Genomic DNA, 16,453 nt, shown 5'->3' with positions numbered 1-16,453 from the left:
GGCAGTGAGTTCGGAGCACGGTAATGTGTTCCTGGTGAGACATTCTTATCAGCAAGTAAATTTGCTGCTTCTCCACCGCTCTTCATTAAGTAGGAAACTGAAAGGTATAGAACCCTGTACAGGCCAGATAAAAGGTCTGGCAGGAAGAGCTTTCTCCACAGTGAGATGCATTTTTTTTTTCACTTGAGAAACTATCTAAGTACAGGTTTTTTTAGAAAGTTAATGTAGCATTCATGTTGCAGAGCTAAAAAAATAGAATGTCATTTTGAGCAAAAGTTAATGTTGCTGTTGGAAGTTTATTTTGGCAGTGCTGCAGTATTTGCTATCCTGTATTTTTTTTTTTTTGAAGTTATGACTTAACTGCACATATAATAAAATATACATGGTTTCTAGTGGAGCTGATTTAACTTTGAGTTGGACTTTTTAATTTTTAAGCATAATTCAGAAAGAATAGGGACAAGTTAAAGTAGGGTTAATAGATTTCCAAAGCATTTTTACAAGAAATAAAAGGGGTTGAGGAGTTAATTCTACCTGTGTCTTGCTGCAATTCACCACATATAATGTGATATGTCTTAAAGTGTTCCCTGGTAACCTTCAGAGTGTACAGCTATACTGAGTTGATTTAACTGCAGTTAAATTTATGCATACTGTAAAGCTACTGGTACCAGTTCCCTACTGGAGTTTGGTGTAGGCTGTGAGCATATGAACTACATGTTCTCTCTTTATATTCTCTCTTGTCATTTGTTATGCACTGTCAGAGAGAGGATGCTCTACTGGGTGGACCTGTATTCTGACCCAGTCCAGTTGTTCATACGTACTTAACATAGATGCGATTGTATTCTTAATATTGTCAACTGGCAATTTTATCAGTGGTGCAGGTGATCAGACAGCCTGGCAAAACAGGGTGAGGACAACTTTGCTGGATGAAAAATTTCCTTGAGAAACAGGATGTCATGATTTGAGATGGGGAGATTCTGAAAAGATGATGCAATATATGTATTTTTTAAGATTTCCCTGTAAAAATCTCTTGAGAAATTAAAATATTTCAAATGTGGTCTCCAAACAGTAAAGGCACAAATGCTAAACTCTATTCTAGGTACTTACATTCAGTGAATCTAGCATCTGAAATGACTAGTGACATCTTGTTATAGATCTGAAACTTGTGTTACAAAATAATTTATTGCATGCACAGCCTTACTAAAATATTTTTATTGTGGAGGTAGTCAATTATTGTTTGTGGTCACTTCTGAAGTAGACTGTACTTTGTTTAGATATCATCCTGCGCTGTGCAGACAGTGTAAAAATCAGCAAATACTAGAATATCGGCAATTTAAGCAGCACTTGTACCAAATACAGCAGTAATTTCTAATCATGTGTTTACAGGGCGAACAGGTCTAAAATTGGGGTGTTTCACTATTCTACTTCATTCGTATCTAACAAAAATGAAGAAATCCTTTTGCATGTGCAGCATCAGCTTGTTTTGATGAAAGTAGTCATCATCTTAAACATAACAGCAACATCAAATAGAGAGATTCAGGGTAGTGTGTATCTTAAACCAGACTGGAAGCAGAGGAGTTTGGAAGAGTTTAAAAGCCATGGAAAAATTGTTTCTATAGATCTTAAATTTAGGGGCCAGTACCATGAATGCATGCTTTTACCTCAATAGTCTCTGCATAATAGACTGGAATATATCTATCAGGGCTATAAGGTACGGCGTTGAGCATATATGTGTACTTTCTTAGGTGCACTCCTATCATTAAAAAAAAAATCCCAGAAGGTAATGGATCGAATGCTATGTCGGCAGCTGACAGCCCATCAACAGAGATAATCCTGCCTCTCTCCCTGCTGTGACTTCTCCCTAACTCTCTGCAGCAGAGTGGAATGAGCAGGTAGACAGAGAAAACCTCTAGAAGTACAACATGTATGCTGTGCAAAGCCCGGAAATGCAGTTAATTGAAGACAGAAGTTGCTGGCACTTACGAATTATTTCTTCAGCCCTCAGCAATGAAGGTACTTAAAAATGGAAAGCTGTAGTGTGTTTGAATAACAAGAACATGTGAGGTTCTTACACTGTTATTTACGCAGTTTGAAACGCTGTTTGCGCTTGCTTTTTTATATGCATTAGTAAGAGCTGGCGACTTCTATTTTTGCTGTGTTCCATCTGAAGTCAGGTCCTGATAGCGTTGTTAGAATCATGATATTAAATTTAGTCTGGACTTTTAAAATCATGGAAGAAAACCTTCTTCGGAGTGGAATACCGAGAAGCAAATTAAAGATTTTACCTCTTTAGTCAAGAGTCAGTCTTCAGTTCTGGGACATTCTACAAATAGTACAAAGTCTCAGGTTACTTGAATGCGTTTCAAAACTTGTAAGTATTGAACTGATAAACAAGAATTGTCTTTTGAATAGAAAACCTTTTGTTTTTATAGTGCAGACAAGATTAATATTTTGGTGCGAATGGTGGTAATATGCTTATTAAAATATACATACATTTTCTACATCTGATAGGGATGCATCTTTCCTATGACAGTATCGCGACTTGCCTTGGGCGGTACGGTGGGAGCGTGAAGAAGTACAGTTTCATATAGCCTGTCCTTGCACACTGTGTGCATCTGCTTCACGAGACAGTGGCGAGCAGACTGCAGGGGTCATGACATGGCAACTCTGTGTCCTTTTATTACTGAAATCAAGTTTAAGATGCCGGTTGAATGGATGAAGAGACAAAAGAGCAGTAAGAAAACATGAAGGTATAACGTGGTGGCAGTTTACTTGAGGTGACAATTAGTAGATTTTGAATCTACTGCTCATTTAGGGGAACACACCATCGTTAGGTCCATGCAAGCGTGAAGCTAGTAGTAATATCTTGCAGGAGAGGGACAGGTATGTAACTCTGTATGGATGGCCTCTCTGGAATGACACCAGGGACTACCATGGCTGGTTCCGGCACTCTTCAACAGACCCGCCACAGAGCACAGCTGAGCCCCTCAGCCAAGACGGCAACATCCCTCGGGAAAGAAAAGGGTAAAATGCTTCCCAGCCGTGTGAGGAAAAAACGTGAGAGAAGCATCCCTGCTGACACCAAGGGTAGAGGATGAGGAGGAGGTGGTGGTGCTCCAGGTGCCAGAGCAGATAACCCCACTGCAGCTCCTCCATGGGGCCAGCGCCGGTGGGCATGCCCCGAAGGACACTGCAGGCCATGGAGGGCCTACGCTGGAGCAGGCTTATACTGAAGGCCAGCAGCCTGTGGAGAGGGAGGAAGGGTAAAGCGTGAGGATGAGGGAGCAGCAGAGAGAAACTGTTGTGTGCTGACCATTCACCCCGTTCCCCATCTGCACTGTGCCACTCGGGGTGCAGGGGGAAGGTGTTGTTCTCATTTGTCTTTGTTTCTCACTATCCAAATCTGTTTTAACTGTCAATAAAGTAAATTAATTTTCTGCAAGTCAGGTTTTATTTGCCCGTGATGGTAATATCTGAATGAGCTCCCTGTCCTTATCTCGACCCATGAGCTTTTTTTTTTTAATTTAATTTTCTCCCCCTGACCTGTTGGGGAGGGGGCAAGTAGGATAGCGGCTGGGTGGGCGTCTGGCAGCTGGCCAAGGTCAACCCACCACAGTGGTGAATTGTTTAGTGAATGAAATATTTTGCTTTGACATGTCAAGCTGCAGAATGAGAAACTACTACTACATAAGTGACTAATGATAAATTGTAGGCCACTGAGACTCATCCTTTGGAGCTTTTTCTTTTAAAAAGTAAAAAAGCTTTATTGTTCTGATATTTCTTTGAAGTCTACATTATGTTGTCGGCATTTATTATTGCGTTTCAGTGAACCTCTGTGATGAAAACGACACAACGTATTGATAAAATGCTGTTTCATAACTGTCTTGTGGTACGTAAAGTCTCCTTTTAGACTTGCCGCATCTCTTCTCTGGGATATTAAAACGGGAATGAGTTAACCTCTGACTCTAGTACATGCTTGTGGGTATTATTCTGTCGTCCTGGGGTTTTTTTGTGATAATGGTAGCAAGTGAAGTATATTCTTTTCTTACTTCTCTGTTCCTGTTCTTAGGAAAGTGTATTCGTTCTTCATACATTTCTTTACTTGCTTTATTTGTACAAATTCTGCAAGAAACAACTTAATATTCAAAATCTGCATTGTTTCAACTTTGAATGATAATAAGCTGCCACTCTGAATTGGTATGCAAGGAAGAGTATATACGAGTTTAAAGAAATTTGTAACTCCTTTGACATTTCCTGTTACCCAGTATCTGGTAACTATATGCATAGGTGGTCTTCACAAATTTACTTCACTTTTGTGGTTGTGTGACTTCTCATGGTAATATAACTTTATTAGAAACAGTAGACTCACTTCAGGTTTTCACAGGATACATGACAGAATGTCAAGTCCTTAAATATGCTCCAAATAGGAAAAAAGAAATTGCTGCCCTTTTAGGGATGAAACACTGGGCAGAAAACAGCATGAGTGTTCTAATATAGATGTTAGAAATAAGATTGCATAAGCAGTTTCTGTTATAATGTCTTTTATCAGATGCAATTGCCCAGAATATTCAGATATTTTTTGTTCTTTATCTCTCATCTATGGTATCTCTGATTGGATATAAGAAAAAAACCCGGCTTTCATATTTCAGAAGAATTCTGATATGCCTACATTTTGTGATTATTGGCATATTTCAGATGTGAACTATTTTTATTTTATATAGGACAAAATGTTAGTTTGCATTCAGGGCTAGTGTTTCCACATGGCTTTTTGTGTTTGTTTCTTTTAAGAAAGTGAAAAATCTTTACATGATGTGTATGTATGTTGTAGAAAGCTTTCATTTATGAAGGCAAGTGTCCACTTTAAAATACATGTGGTGGATGTGAGTCCATTTCAGAGTTTCCATACTTAGTCCCATATAATGCTTTACATGCACATTTGATTAAGTCTGGCCTGTGCTTAATGTCTCACTCTGCTGCATAAAGTAAATAAATGCAGAGCAAGTACCCAGTTCATCCTTACTTAGGAGGTCTGAGGAATTTTTTGCCAAATTAGGTTGTCCTGGGCTTGAACTCTACTCAGATATATGTGTACTACATTTAAGTTTTGTTTTATTTGAGGTAAGAAACTTGCAAGTGCAGGGATACATGAGTGCAGGGGGAAGATGGCATGTTATGTTACCTTTTGCATGCGACAAGTCCACCATGCCGGTAGCTTTTTCAGTTGCAGCTCTGAGCAGTGGTATCTTTTCACATGAAACTGGTGGGAGATGGATCAGTTCCTCAGAACTCGCTTACAGTTCTACCCCAGATGCATATTATTTTTTTACACTTTTTTAATCTTTGCTTTGCTGTACGTTTTCATGACATGTCAGTTTTGCCATTTGAGCTATCTGAAGCCTGTATGTGGCCCTGGCATCTAATATCTGAAAACATATTGAAACTGGTGCTTTAATGCAAGGCTTGGATTTTCTCTGCTTTCTGTGTTTAGTTTTATGGTAGAAGATCTTAACTCCACTTCTAATGATTATGAAAAAATAAGGGCATGGTTGTCAAGGGTATGGCTTCATCTTCCCTTTTCTACCTGGGAAATTGTCCAAGAGATGGAAGAACCAGTCATGTTTTTTCAAAAGCAATCAAAATGATCTCAGAGATCATTTGGTTATCCAGGTTTGTCTGAAAATTGCCCATTTGAATATAACTGACATTAATTTTATTCAGTAAACTTTATATCAGTGTTCATTTCTTTTAACTTCTGACTCAGGAGACTGGCAGTAATTCTTTCAGTTCTCCACCAATGGACTACCCTTCAGTTTATGCGAACAGCTGAAAGAAAACATAAAACGTCAGTGGTCCTAGCACAGCTTCTCAATATGTTTAGTTGTCAGCCTGAAGAGCAGGACCGTAAAGCCCTGGCTTCATCTTGCAGCAAAGAGAATGAAGACAGAACAAATATGGCAAATGTTGCTAGGATTGAGTCTTTGTTCAAGGTGGACTAAGACCTTGTTTTTTGTAAGCAGACAGGGGAAACCTGCAGCACCACCTGATGGGCTGCTGCTCCTGTTCTATATCCAGAGCTTATCAGCACCTTTATAAGCTAAATAATAATGTAAAAAATGTCTATGCCTCAGTGAAATTCAGCATTAGACAGAAAAATTGAATGAAAAATAGTTTATGCATTTTACTAGCATTTGAGAACTATGCTTTTAAATAAAATTTCATTTAACATCACTTATAGTTTATATTAGAAGAACTAATTGTCATGTAAAAGTAACATTATTCAAGATATATGGAAGTGGTATCTGGTAGGTGTACTGGAAGTACCTAGCAATACCTAAGTAGCTGATCTTGTAAACGTGTAGCAGTTAAAGCTCATGATGAAGATAAACTGACCTAAAAAGTACAAAAAGGAAACGAAACAGCCAAACAAACCCATCTACTCTATGTTTCTGTGCAATGTTAATGATGACCCTTCAACATCTGTTCAGCATTCTGCAGCTAGTGTAGCTGACTGAAAAATTACACACGTATTCACATTTATTTAATGTGATAGTGCGGAGAGATTGGTTTGGGTTTTTTTCTTCTTAAAGTAATGCCTGCTTATATTTGAAGGAAAATGTATTTTGTACCACTTATAAAATTTAATTTTGTTTTCTTGCTTGGACTGGAATTTCTTTTTCAGGCTTTATCCATATGTCAGGCAGGCTATCCAGTGTGATAATGGCACTTACATAATTCCAAAAGAAACAAAATTCTTTTCTATTTCTTTCATTCATACTACATGGAAATATACAGAACAGCACTTTGCTTCTATTAGCCAGATGTACTGTAGCAAAAACTGTTCAACAGGTTTTTAAGTTTAGAGAATGAGAAAGTTAACTGTCAATCTTGCTAATGACATTTTCTGGAGGGGAAAAAACCCCACAAAACCTTGCTGTCTCCAGCTTTACTCTTGATAGGAACTCGTGTGTGTTGGCAGCTTAACAATTTGAGCTGAGTTAGATTTGTATGGTATTTATATAAATATGTTTTTAACTTTGGCCACACTGTTGTAATAATAGATATGCATCTGGTATGTTAGTTTTTTATGTATGTTTGTGTGTACAAATATGTTGGGGTGGGGGGAAATTATGAAACTAAATGGCTGTATTAGAATGTTTTTCTGTTTTAGCTGCTGGCAACCAAGGAGGGATTCCTGCCTTTTTTAATACTTTTTTTTTTTTAATTTGACAAAGTGTAAAAGGACCGTCACAAATGTCTTTTCCAGATTCATAATTGTTCGGGATGTATTCTGATGCCCTAAATTATTCCTATTATTTCATTAAATATAGTCATCTAAAAATGTGACAATACACTGAGTAATAAAACTAGTGTATAGACTTTTCTGTACATGCTGTACGTATTTAAATGACCCTGTGGGTCTCCCAAAGCAAACTTTTAACATTCCAGATCTTTTACTGTGCATCTGCTACTGGCATGTAGCCACCCACCCACCCAGATTTAGTTGAAATAAATGAAATTCATCCTAGTTCACTTAAATAGAAAGGCTTGTAAAATATAAAGGTAGTCACCTTGCTGGTAAGGTTACTAAAACAAAAGGTTTTCTTAAATGGAGTTTTGTGCGGTTTTTTCTTCTGCAGGACTGTGCACAATTTCATACTTTCTTAAATTCATATCTTATGTGTTCCTTTTGTTTTCCTTTGCAGATGGGGTTTATACAGATTAATGAGGACTTCATATTTATTGAGCCACTCAATCGCACTTTGGCTGTGACAGGTCATGCACACAGGGTGTACAGACGAAAAAGGTCCATAGAGGAGAGAATTACTGAAAAGCCAGCTTCTCAGAATCAGTACTGTGGTGTTGTTACAGGTAATATACAAATCTCACTGAAAAGATCTAATGTAGCAGACATATTTATATGTAGAGAGTAGTTAAAAACAACCCCCAACAATAGCATATCTGATTATTCTTGTAGCAGTAATTTATGGTGGACTTTGAGTTGGCATGCTGAGCCTGCTTTTTCACTTGTTGGAAGAGGGATCTGCCCATTGAGGAATAGACATTGCTTCTTAATGTCCAATTATATTTGAAAGTAGAAATCTTTGGGTCATTTTTTCACTTCAACTTAATAATTACAACCTATTTCTTGTCCTTCTCTGTAGTTGCTTAATTACTTACTACATCCAGTGCTTGTACTTAATTTTCGCTTTTAAAACATTAGCACAGTTCATCCCATTTTCATGTAGTAATAAGTCTTGAACTTCCAAATGTGTCTGACACTGAACTGAAATTATTTTTATAACTGTGTTCTTGTTCTATTATTGAACCTGGAAGAACTGTATGAAGCAATCCTAATGCATCTTCCTTAATGGCAGGTAGAAGAAGTTCTTGAAGTAGAACGGTTTCAACAAAAATTTGGCACGTAGTGATGGATTAATAGTTTTCAATGGAGAGGGGAAAATGGCTTTTGTGAAAGATTAACATTCTGATGTTCCTGATTCATCATCAGTAACTCTTCTTACAAAGACAGAGGACATCTCTATCTTTCCAAAAATAGAAGACATCTATCAAATAGATGATGGGTATCATCTATTTGGACTTCTGTAAGGTCTTTGACATGGTCCCCCACAACATCCTTCTCTCTCAATTGGCAAGAGATGGATTTGATGGGTGGACTGTTCAGTGCATGAGGAATTGGTTGGATGGCCGCATCCAGAGGGTAGTGGTCAATGGCTTGATGTCCAGATGGAGATCAGTGATGAGTGGTGTCCCTGAGGGGTCCGTGTTGGGATGCATACTGTTTCCTATCTTCATTAATGACATAGTGGGATCGAGTGCACCCTGATAAAGTTTGCAGGTGACACCAGAGTGGTGCAGTTGACACACCTGAGGGATGGGATGCCATCCAGAGGAGTGGGCCCATGTGAACCTCATGAGGATCAACAAGGCCAAGTGCAGGGTCCTGCACCTGGGTCGGGGCAGCCCCCAATATCAGTACAGGGTGGGGGATGAAGGGATCAAGAGCAGCCCTGCCAAGAAGGACTTGGGGGTACTAGTGGATGAAAAGCTGCACATGAGCCCAGAAGGCCAACTGTATCCTGGGCTGCATCAAAAGAAGCACGGCCAGCAGGTTGAGGGAGGTGATTCTGCCCCACTACTCTGCTCTGGTGAGTCCCCACCTGGAGACCTGTGTCAGGCTGTGGAGCCTTCAGCACAGGAAAGACATGGACCTGTTTGAGTGGGTCAAGAGGAGGGCCACAAAAATGATCAGAGGGTTGAAACACCTCTCCCATGAGGACAGGCTGATAGGTTGTTCACCCTGGAGAAGGCTCTGGGGAGACCTTATTGCACCCTTTCAGTGCTTAAAGGGTGCTTATAAAGAAGAAGGGGACAGACTTTTTAGCAGGTCCTGTTGCGATGGGACAAGGGGTAACGGTTTTAAACTAAAAGAAGGCAGATTTTGGCTAGACATAAGGTAGAAATTTTTCACAATGAGGGTGGTGAAACACTGGCACAGGTTGTCCAGAGTGAGGGCAGATGCCCCACCCCTGGAAACATTCTAAGTGAGGTTGGACAGGGCTCTGAGCAACTTGATCTAGTTGAAGATGTCCCTGCTCACTGCAGGGGGGCTGGACTAGATGAGCTTTAAAGGTCCCTTTCAACCCAAACTATTCTATGATTCTATGATCTCAGCCTTCTGACCTCAGAATGAGCTGAAGGTTTTATTAATGTTGTTGTCATAATTTTTTTTTTTTTTTGCCAGGAAATAAACCAAAATGAGTGCACATTTATTGGCATTTTTTTCATGTCTCCTAACCTAGTGTAAGTGAGATACTGACAAAGTGGAAAGAGCAACCTGATCTAGTTAAAGATGTACCTGATCGTTGTGGGGGATTGGACTAGATGACCTTTAAAAGTCCCTTTCAACCCAGACTATTCTGATTCTATGGTTCTAAATAGCAGAGGTAAACTGACATGGCTAGGGAGCTGGATTATATGACGTTTGGGATGAGGCAGCAGGGTCTGGGTTATTTCACACGTGTAAAGAAACATAAAGGAAGGATGCACCTACAGTCTTCCAGTGCTGAAGTGGCTGCAGAGAGAAGATGAAGCCAGACTTTCCTTAGAGGTATGCTATGACAGGATGAAATACAATAGCTGTAACTTGCATTCAAGGAAATTTCAACTGGGCATAAGGAAAAAAAATCTCAGCAAGAATGCTTAGCACTGGAAGAGCTTGCCTAGAGAGGCTGTGGAGTCCGCAGCCCCAGACATTTACAAAACACACCTGGAAATGGTTCTAATAGAGCTGATATTTCTTTGATGCTTGCCCTGACTGGAGGAGGAGGTTGGCCTAGCTGACCTCCGGAGATCCCTTCCAGCCTAAAGTTTTCTGTAGCAGTATGGTTCTTCCTGAACATTTATACTGCTCTGTCCATTTTATATGGTTACAGAATAAATGTTACAGGTTTTTTTTCCATTTTGGAAGTATTGTTTCTACAATTAGGCATCCATCCACAGCTTGAAATCAAAGATGAATTAGCAAAGCAAGGCTCTTTATTAAGAGGGACTAGATAAATGACATGTAACTTCCTCCAGCAGACTCTGTATTTCTCTTCTAGGCATTATAATATATTGCCACTGCTTATCTAAAAGTGAAATTTTCTGTATTAGCAGAAGTTGTTCACATAAGGTAGAGCTGGTAAGGCTTCCTTATTAATCGTAAGTGAGTTAGAGCATGCATGCCTGAATGTGTTTGGGAGTAAGAAAAAGAGAGACAATTAAAAGGATGCATGATATATGCACTGGGAAAGGGGAGAGGAGCATCTGATAAATAGCAAACCATGATGTGTATGAAAATGAGTAAAGATACAAACTCTTCTGTAAGGACATTATTCTTCTGTCATGTTCATTACCAGTCATCCTTTCACTTTCTCTTATGCGCTAAAATGGGAAAGTCAGCTTATTTTGTTCTAATAACTTTATGCCCAAGGCTCTGACTTGGTGCAAATAGTCTGTCAACAGAGATTCAAATATTTGCCTGAAATAAGTTTCATTATCTCTACTACCAGCCTGAAATTTCAAAATAACTCAAGCTGTGCATAACTGATTAGCATCTGCTGGCATAACCTTATTGCCAGCGGGGTATAAATACCTGCAATTTCTAACTGACGCTGTCGTACTAGCAAGACCAGTCCCTCACTCTGCTGCTACAGGTTATTTTACTAAGCAGGGCTGCAGTAAGTTACATGCATAAAAGCTCTGTCTATGCTAGGAGCAATTTGCTGGTGTGACATGCAGCTAGCTAACATCACCAAAACATTCATGGTACGGGCACAGCCTTGAAGGTGGGTTGAAGCAACAAAAATAAGCCTTTACAGCAATATTTGAGAATTTTATGGCAAATCCTAAACTAAGTAGAACAATGAAACAATGAAACAGATGAGTATATGGGGCTCTCTGATAGTCTCAGGTTATGCACAGCTGCCTTTAGTAGACTTGTAGCTGTGTGACACAGGGAAACTATTAGCAATATGGACCTATCTTACTACAGGATTTCTTTCTTCTACGGTACTCGTGTGTCAGAATAGGTGTTCTGGGACAGGTATTTATGCTGCTGGTTTTGAGCCAGCTTTGGCTTTGGTTTTGAGCCAAATTGATCTCAAAGACTGGCTACCTCTCAAGCAAATGTGTATTGCCAGTGATTGATTGTAATTATTCAAAGGAATGAATGCCTGTACCAGAGGTGTTGAAGGATCACTATTGGAAATAATAGCTTTTCATGCAGAACTAGAAGAGGCAATCAAAGAAGGTATTGTTTGTTGTCTGTTACTGTTGTGGGATGGATTGAAAGATACTACACAGCCAGACTTGTTTGGAGAGAACAAAGAACTTGTTTTTATGAATGGGGTGGATTTTTCTTATTAATTAGGGAAGGTAGAGAATTGTACCAACAGAAGCAGATGCTTTCTGGATTTGTGAGAGTGTGTGTGTATATCCTTTTGTTGAATGTGTGTGTGATTTATTTACATATGTGAGCCAATTGCACATACACAGACCTCACAGTTTACACCTTTCTTTTGCACATGGCCCATGAAATCTTCCAAAGCAACCAGTTCATAACTGTATTACAGAGAAAATGTGTGAGAAGCAATTGCTCTTAGAGCAAAGGGACATATTGGAAAGCTAAGCTCTTTTCCTTCTCCCTAATTTGAAGCACTTGCTCCAGGCTGAAGTTGTTTGTACAGTGAACCTAACTCATGATAAAGGCATGGGTCACGTTGGGAAAAAAAAAAAAACCACATTTTCACACAGACTAGTGAGTGAGAGCTCTTATCCAGGATACAGTAGACCTGAATTTTGAATCCCTTCTGTATTTGGGAGACTGGAAGCCTCCTGTTTTACTTCTCAGTTCTGGTGATAAACAACAGACTGTTCTGGGTTATAAGCAGATTGTGCTTCTCTTAGAGTGATGCCATTTTGCAGGAAAACACCTGCAAGTTTCACTGGATCAAAAGCAGAAGTTTGACTTCATGGGATGTAGACTGGGCAGTCAACTGGGAGAGCTGTGTTGGTTCTTGCTCAGCCTGTTTTCATGTGAAAATCATGAAATAAAGTACATAAACAATCTTGGTCATAGGTCTAGATCTATGAAATTGCACTAGATGGAGACTTGTGCTGCTTGAAGTATTGGTTTCCATTCCTTGGGTCAGAAACAAGTTGTCACTCTGCATTAAGACATTTAAATCCCTATTCAAACTACAGTGGAGGTAGCTTAGGTAGCTCATGGCTTCCTAAGCTCCTGAATATTGCCTTCTTAGCCAGAGTACTGCAATTTCGACGTGCCTAGGGTACCCATTTTCTTTTCCCCAGGAAAAGAAAGCCTGGGGAATGATGGTCATTGCTCTGTAGTCTGGGCCTCATGTGGAAATATACTCAGGGAATGCTCTTGTGCCTGAGGACTTGTCATTGTCCAGGAGTCCTGTGGTCATGGCTGGTTCTTAATGTTGGCTCAGGTAGTTTATGCCACCTGTGATTATAGTAGCTGGATTTTCAGCTCTTTTAGTTTTTTTTGTGGGGGATTTTTCTTGTTTTGTTAACACTTCTTGTTATTTTCTCTTAATTGCCTATTGAATGTCAAATGTACTTGCTGCAGTATTTCTAGCCTTTCTTGCTGGAGTGCTGGAGTATTTCTAGCTTTCCTTTCAGTCAACCAAGTTTAAGTAATAAATTGATATGAAATCTTCATGTTTTCTGTAGTTGCACAAAACATAGAAGCCTTATTGCCCAGAACCCTCCTGTAGCATTTATTTTTATTTTGCCAATATAATTAATTTTTTAAGATTAATTTATGCATCTTTAATCCCAAAAAGCAGTTTTTTCACTTAATCTGACTTTTATCTTGTTAGCACATGCACTGTTGATGTAGGTACGTTTCTTTGCAGGAGTTATTATTTCTTACATGGTGTACCTTCATAATGAGCAATTCTTCGTAATTTTTACTTATGTATAAGTATGTAAAGAAACAAGTGGTTTTGCCTAAAACCTGTTTTGCCTGTTATCTGGCAGTAATCATGGCAGTTGTTTGAATACCGCTGGTACCAAAATTACTAATTCCATTTATTTAAAGGACTTAGCGAAGAGCTAAAATTTTCAGATAAAAGACATCTCATGCGATGGGGAATTCTGCCAGCAATTTGGAAAAGGTTGGTTGGCCAAGAACAGATTGTCCTTTGGTTTGTTAACATGGCAGATATCTGAGGCAAATGATGGGCACTGCCCCTTGCAGCCAGCTTGTCTACAGAGCTATGTAGTCTTCTCATTCACTACAATCCTGAAAGACAGAGGTTTCAACAGTTTATGGGACTGTGGTGACCTTAGTGTTTAGCTCAATGCTGTATTTTATTGTGGGCTGCTTACTGTCAATTCTGAATAAAAATGCACTGCTAGCTAAAACTTTTAAAGGTGTGTTAGCAGACTTGTCTGAACAGCCATGCTAATATTAAATTTAAAGTTTCCAACCACTAACTGCTGTTTTTCACAAAGAAGTGAACAATGAATAAACTGTGTTGCTGGAAACTGCACTGGAATCAATCAGTGCTCCTAGAAGGAAGGCAGAGGAAGGCAGATTGACCAGATTGTACATGAGAGATCTTTTTTTACCCAAATGAGTTTACTAATTAAACTTAGATGTATAGCCTACTCTTGCAGCATTAGATGCTTGTATGGTAAGTCATAGTTGTATAGCTTATAGGGTGTGGGGTTTTTGGCACAAATCCTGACACTGAAATTTCATTAAAAATTATTCTCAAAAGAGTGATGAAAACACACATAATGTTTAATAAACTAGATTGTAGATCCACAGTTAGCAAACACAAGTAAAGCTTGAGGTTAGCTGAACACATAAGGCTAAGCAAGTGTCTGAAGGATCAAAATGAGAGAGGTTAAAATTAATTTTAGATATCTTATGAATATCTAAGTTGTTTCCACTTCTAGGTAATCAAACACCAAATATTTTTTTCTGGAGAATATATACTTTTTTTCCTTTAGTAAATTTGTATGCTTATCAGTGTTAGAAAGTCTCACATTGTCACCAGTTGTACAGGAATCAGTAAGCCCTTCTAAAATGTAGCAGGATGGACTAAATCACTCACATATAGAATCATTAATAAATTACTACAGTAAAAGATAGACAACCTTTTTTACGCATGGATACTTTATACTTTCTACATTGAAAAGTATCTATTTGTTATATTTATATTAAATCTATATTACACATACATTTATATTAAATTGCAGATCCTTCTTCCACTGGTACCTCATATTGTAAAGTTAATTTGTGAGTTTGGTGACTTTTAAGGCATATTTTTAGCACTTCCCTGAAGAGTGACTTATTTTTTGGAAAGTAGTCATGTGTTATAAAATGAACTGCAGGAACCTTCCTATTAGAGGCAAGACTGATTAATTGCAAAACATTTCCTCAAAATTTCTGAATATTTGATTGTTTCCAGAACATGTGTTTATAATTGTCATCTCAAGCATCACTTTTGTTGTGATGAGAGCGCCCAATATTCCATTGTGGAAGCTGGAAAAAATTTCACTTGATTTCAGTGATTTCAATGAGATCAGTCCCAGAAGTTTTATGTACTCTCAAGGGGATCTAACAGAATTTGGCTATTACAACAGGGAGTTTAATTTTATACTTTGTTTTAAATTAAATTATTTTAAATATCATTGCTATCTGCTGTGTGCGTATCTGACCACCTTCAGGCTTGAACTGTTTCTGTGTAATTAGTTTTTCTTTTTCCATATGTACTGTACTAGTAAAGGGGATATTGTCATGGTTTTGGAGGGGAAACTTAGAATTAACAAGATCAGTAACCTCTAGCTTGCCATAAATGTAACACGTTTTTGATTTGGAGTTTTCTGTAGGTTTAGAAGCCTGTTTCTAGGGTTTGTTTTTTTATTTTACTTTAGCTGCTTATAATGACAGCAGCACAGACTTTGAAGTCGTGCTAGTAAAACTTCACATTTTTGTTTCCAACAAACCTGTATACTACATATCATTCTCTGTCATTCATCTGAAATACTCTTTCATCTTTGCAAATCACTGAATTTTCTATATATTTTCTTAATATTGAATTTGTGGCAAATCTTTATTTGCCATCTTTTATGCTAAGATACAATCACATCAAAATGTTTTCTCTGCAATTTATGAAGATGGGTAGATAACAATTAGGCAATCTCAGTGAGACTATATTTCTGTCGATCTTAACATGCATTTAGTTTTCTCCCACAAACCAAACTAGGAGGCACATACTTTTTTATATGTTAGGTGAAAGGATGCAAAGATCTGACTGACTTCATTTGAGCAGTTGGGTAAGATTCCTGTTTTCTTCATGTGAACTAACATTTATACGTCGTACAAGGCCTTCAGTCTGAGCCTTATCATTGGCTAGTAATGGTATATTAGAGTTCATAGCTATTACATTCCACATAATCAGCATTATACCATAATCACAGGTAGCAAATCTGAAAAGTACTGTAGGGGTAGTTTGAAGGATGATTTCATCAAGCAATGTTTTATGTTACAGATAAAAGAAAATCCAAGAATCAAAAAGCATCTGAAAGTGGAAGAGGAAAACGATACTCTTACAAGTTACCTCAGGAGTACAACATAGAAACTGTTGTAGTGGCGGATCCAGCTATGGTGTCATATCATGGAACAGATGCTGCCAGAAGATTTATTTTAACCATTTTAAACATGGTAGGAAATTTAAAATTAACTTTGGTGTTTTGCCAACAATGCATGCACTGCAGGCTGATTTCATTGCTCCTTTTAATTATTCTGACTGAGCACCTGTAAGGGAGAGTCAGTTCATGACCATCAGCAGGCTGTCAAGACTTACTCCATATGTTTTGCAGCATAAAACCATGGTGCTGTAGAATTGTCTGT

The 16,453-nt window shown here is 38.4% G+C and overlaps 1 protein-coding gene across 1 annotated transcript in view; it reads left to right on the top strand.

Annotated features, from left to right (window-relative positions):
• The window catches only part of ADAMTS19 (ADAM metallopeptidase with thrombospondin type 1 motif 19), a gene marked incomplete at both ends in the record, with an annotated part of 147,900 nt that overhangs the window by 23,956 nt on the left and 107,491 nt on the right, over positions 1-16,453 (top strand). The window contains 2 exons of the mRNA XM_082013266.1: positions 7,701-7,866; positions 16,092-16,264. Of these exons, the coding sequence (XP_081869392.1) occupies positions 7,701-7,866; positions 16,092-16,264 (339 nt within the window). The remainder of the gene's footprint in view (positions 1-7,700; positions 7,867-16,091; positions 16,265-16,453) is intronic.

This window comes from Phaethon aethereus (genome assembly GCF_964289735.1).
Source record: "Phaethon aethereus genome assembly, chromosome: Z".
NCBI lineage: Eukaryota > Metazoa > Chordata > Aves > Phaethontiformes > Phaethontidae > Phaethon > Phaethon aethereus.
The sequence above is the reverse complement of the archived record's forward strand: the minus strand, read 5'-3'. Positions and strand labels throughout refer to the sequence as shown.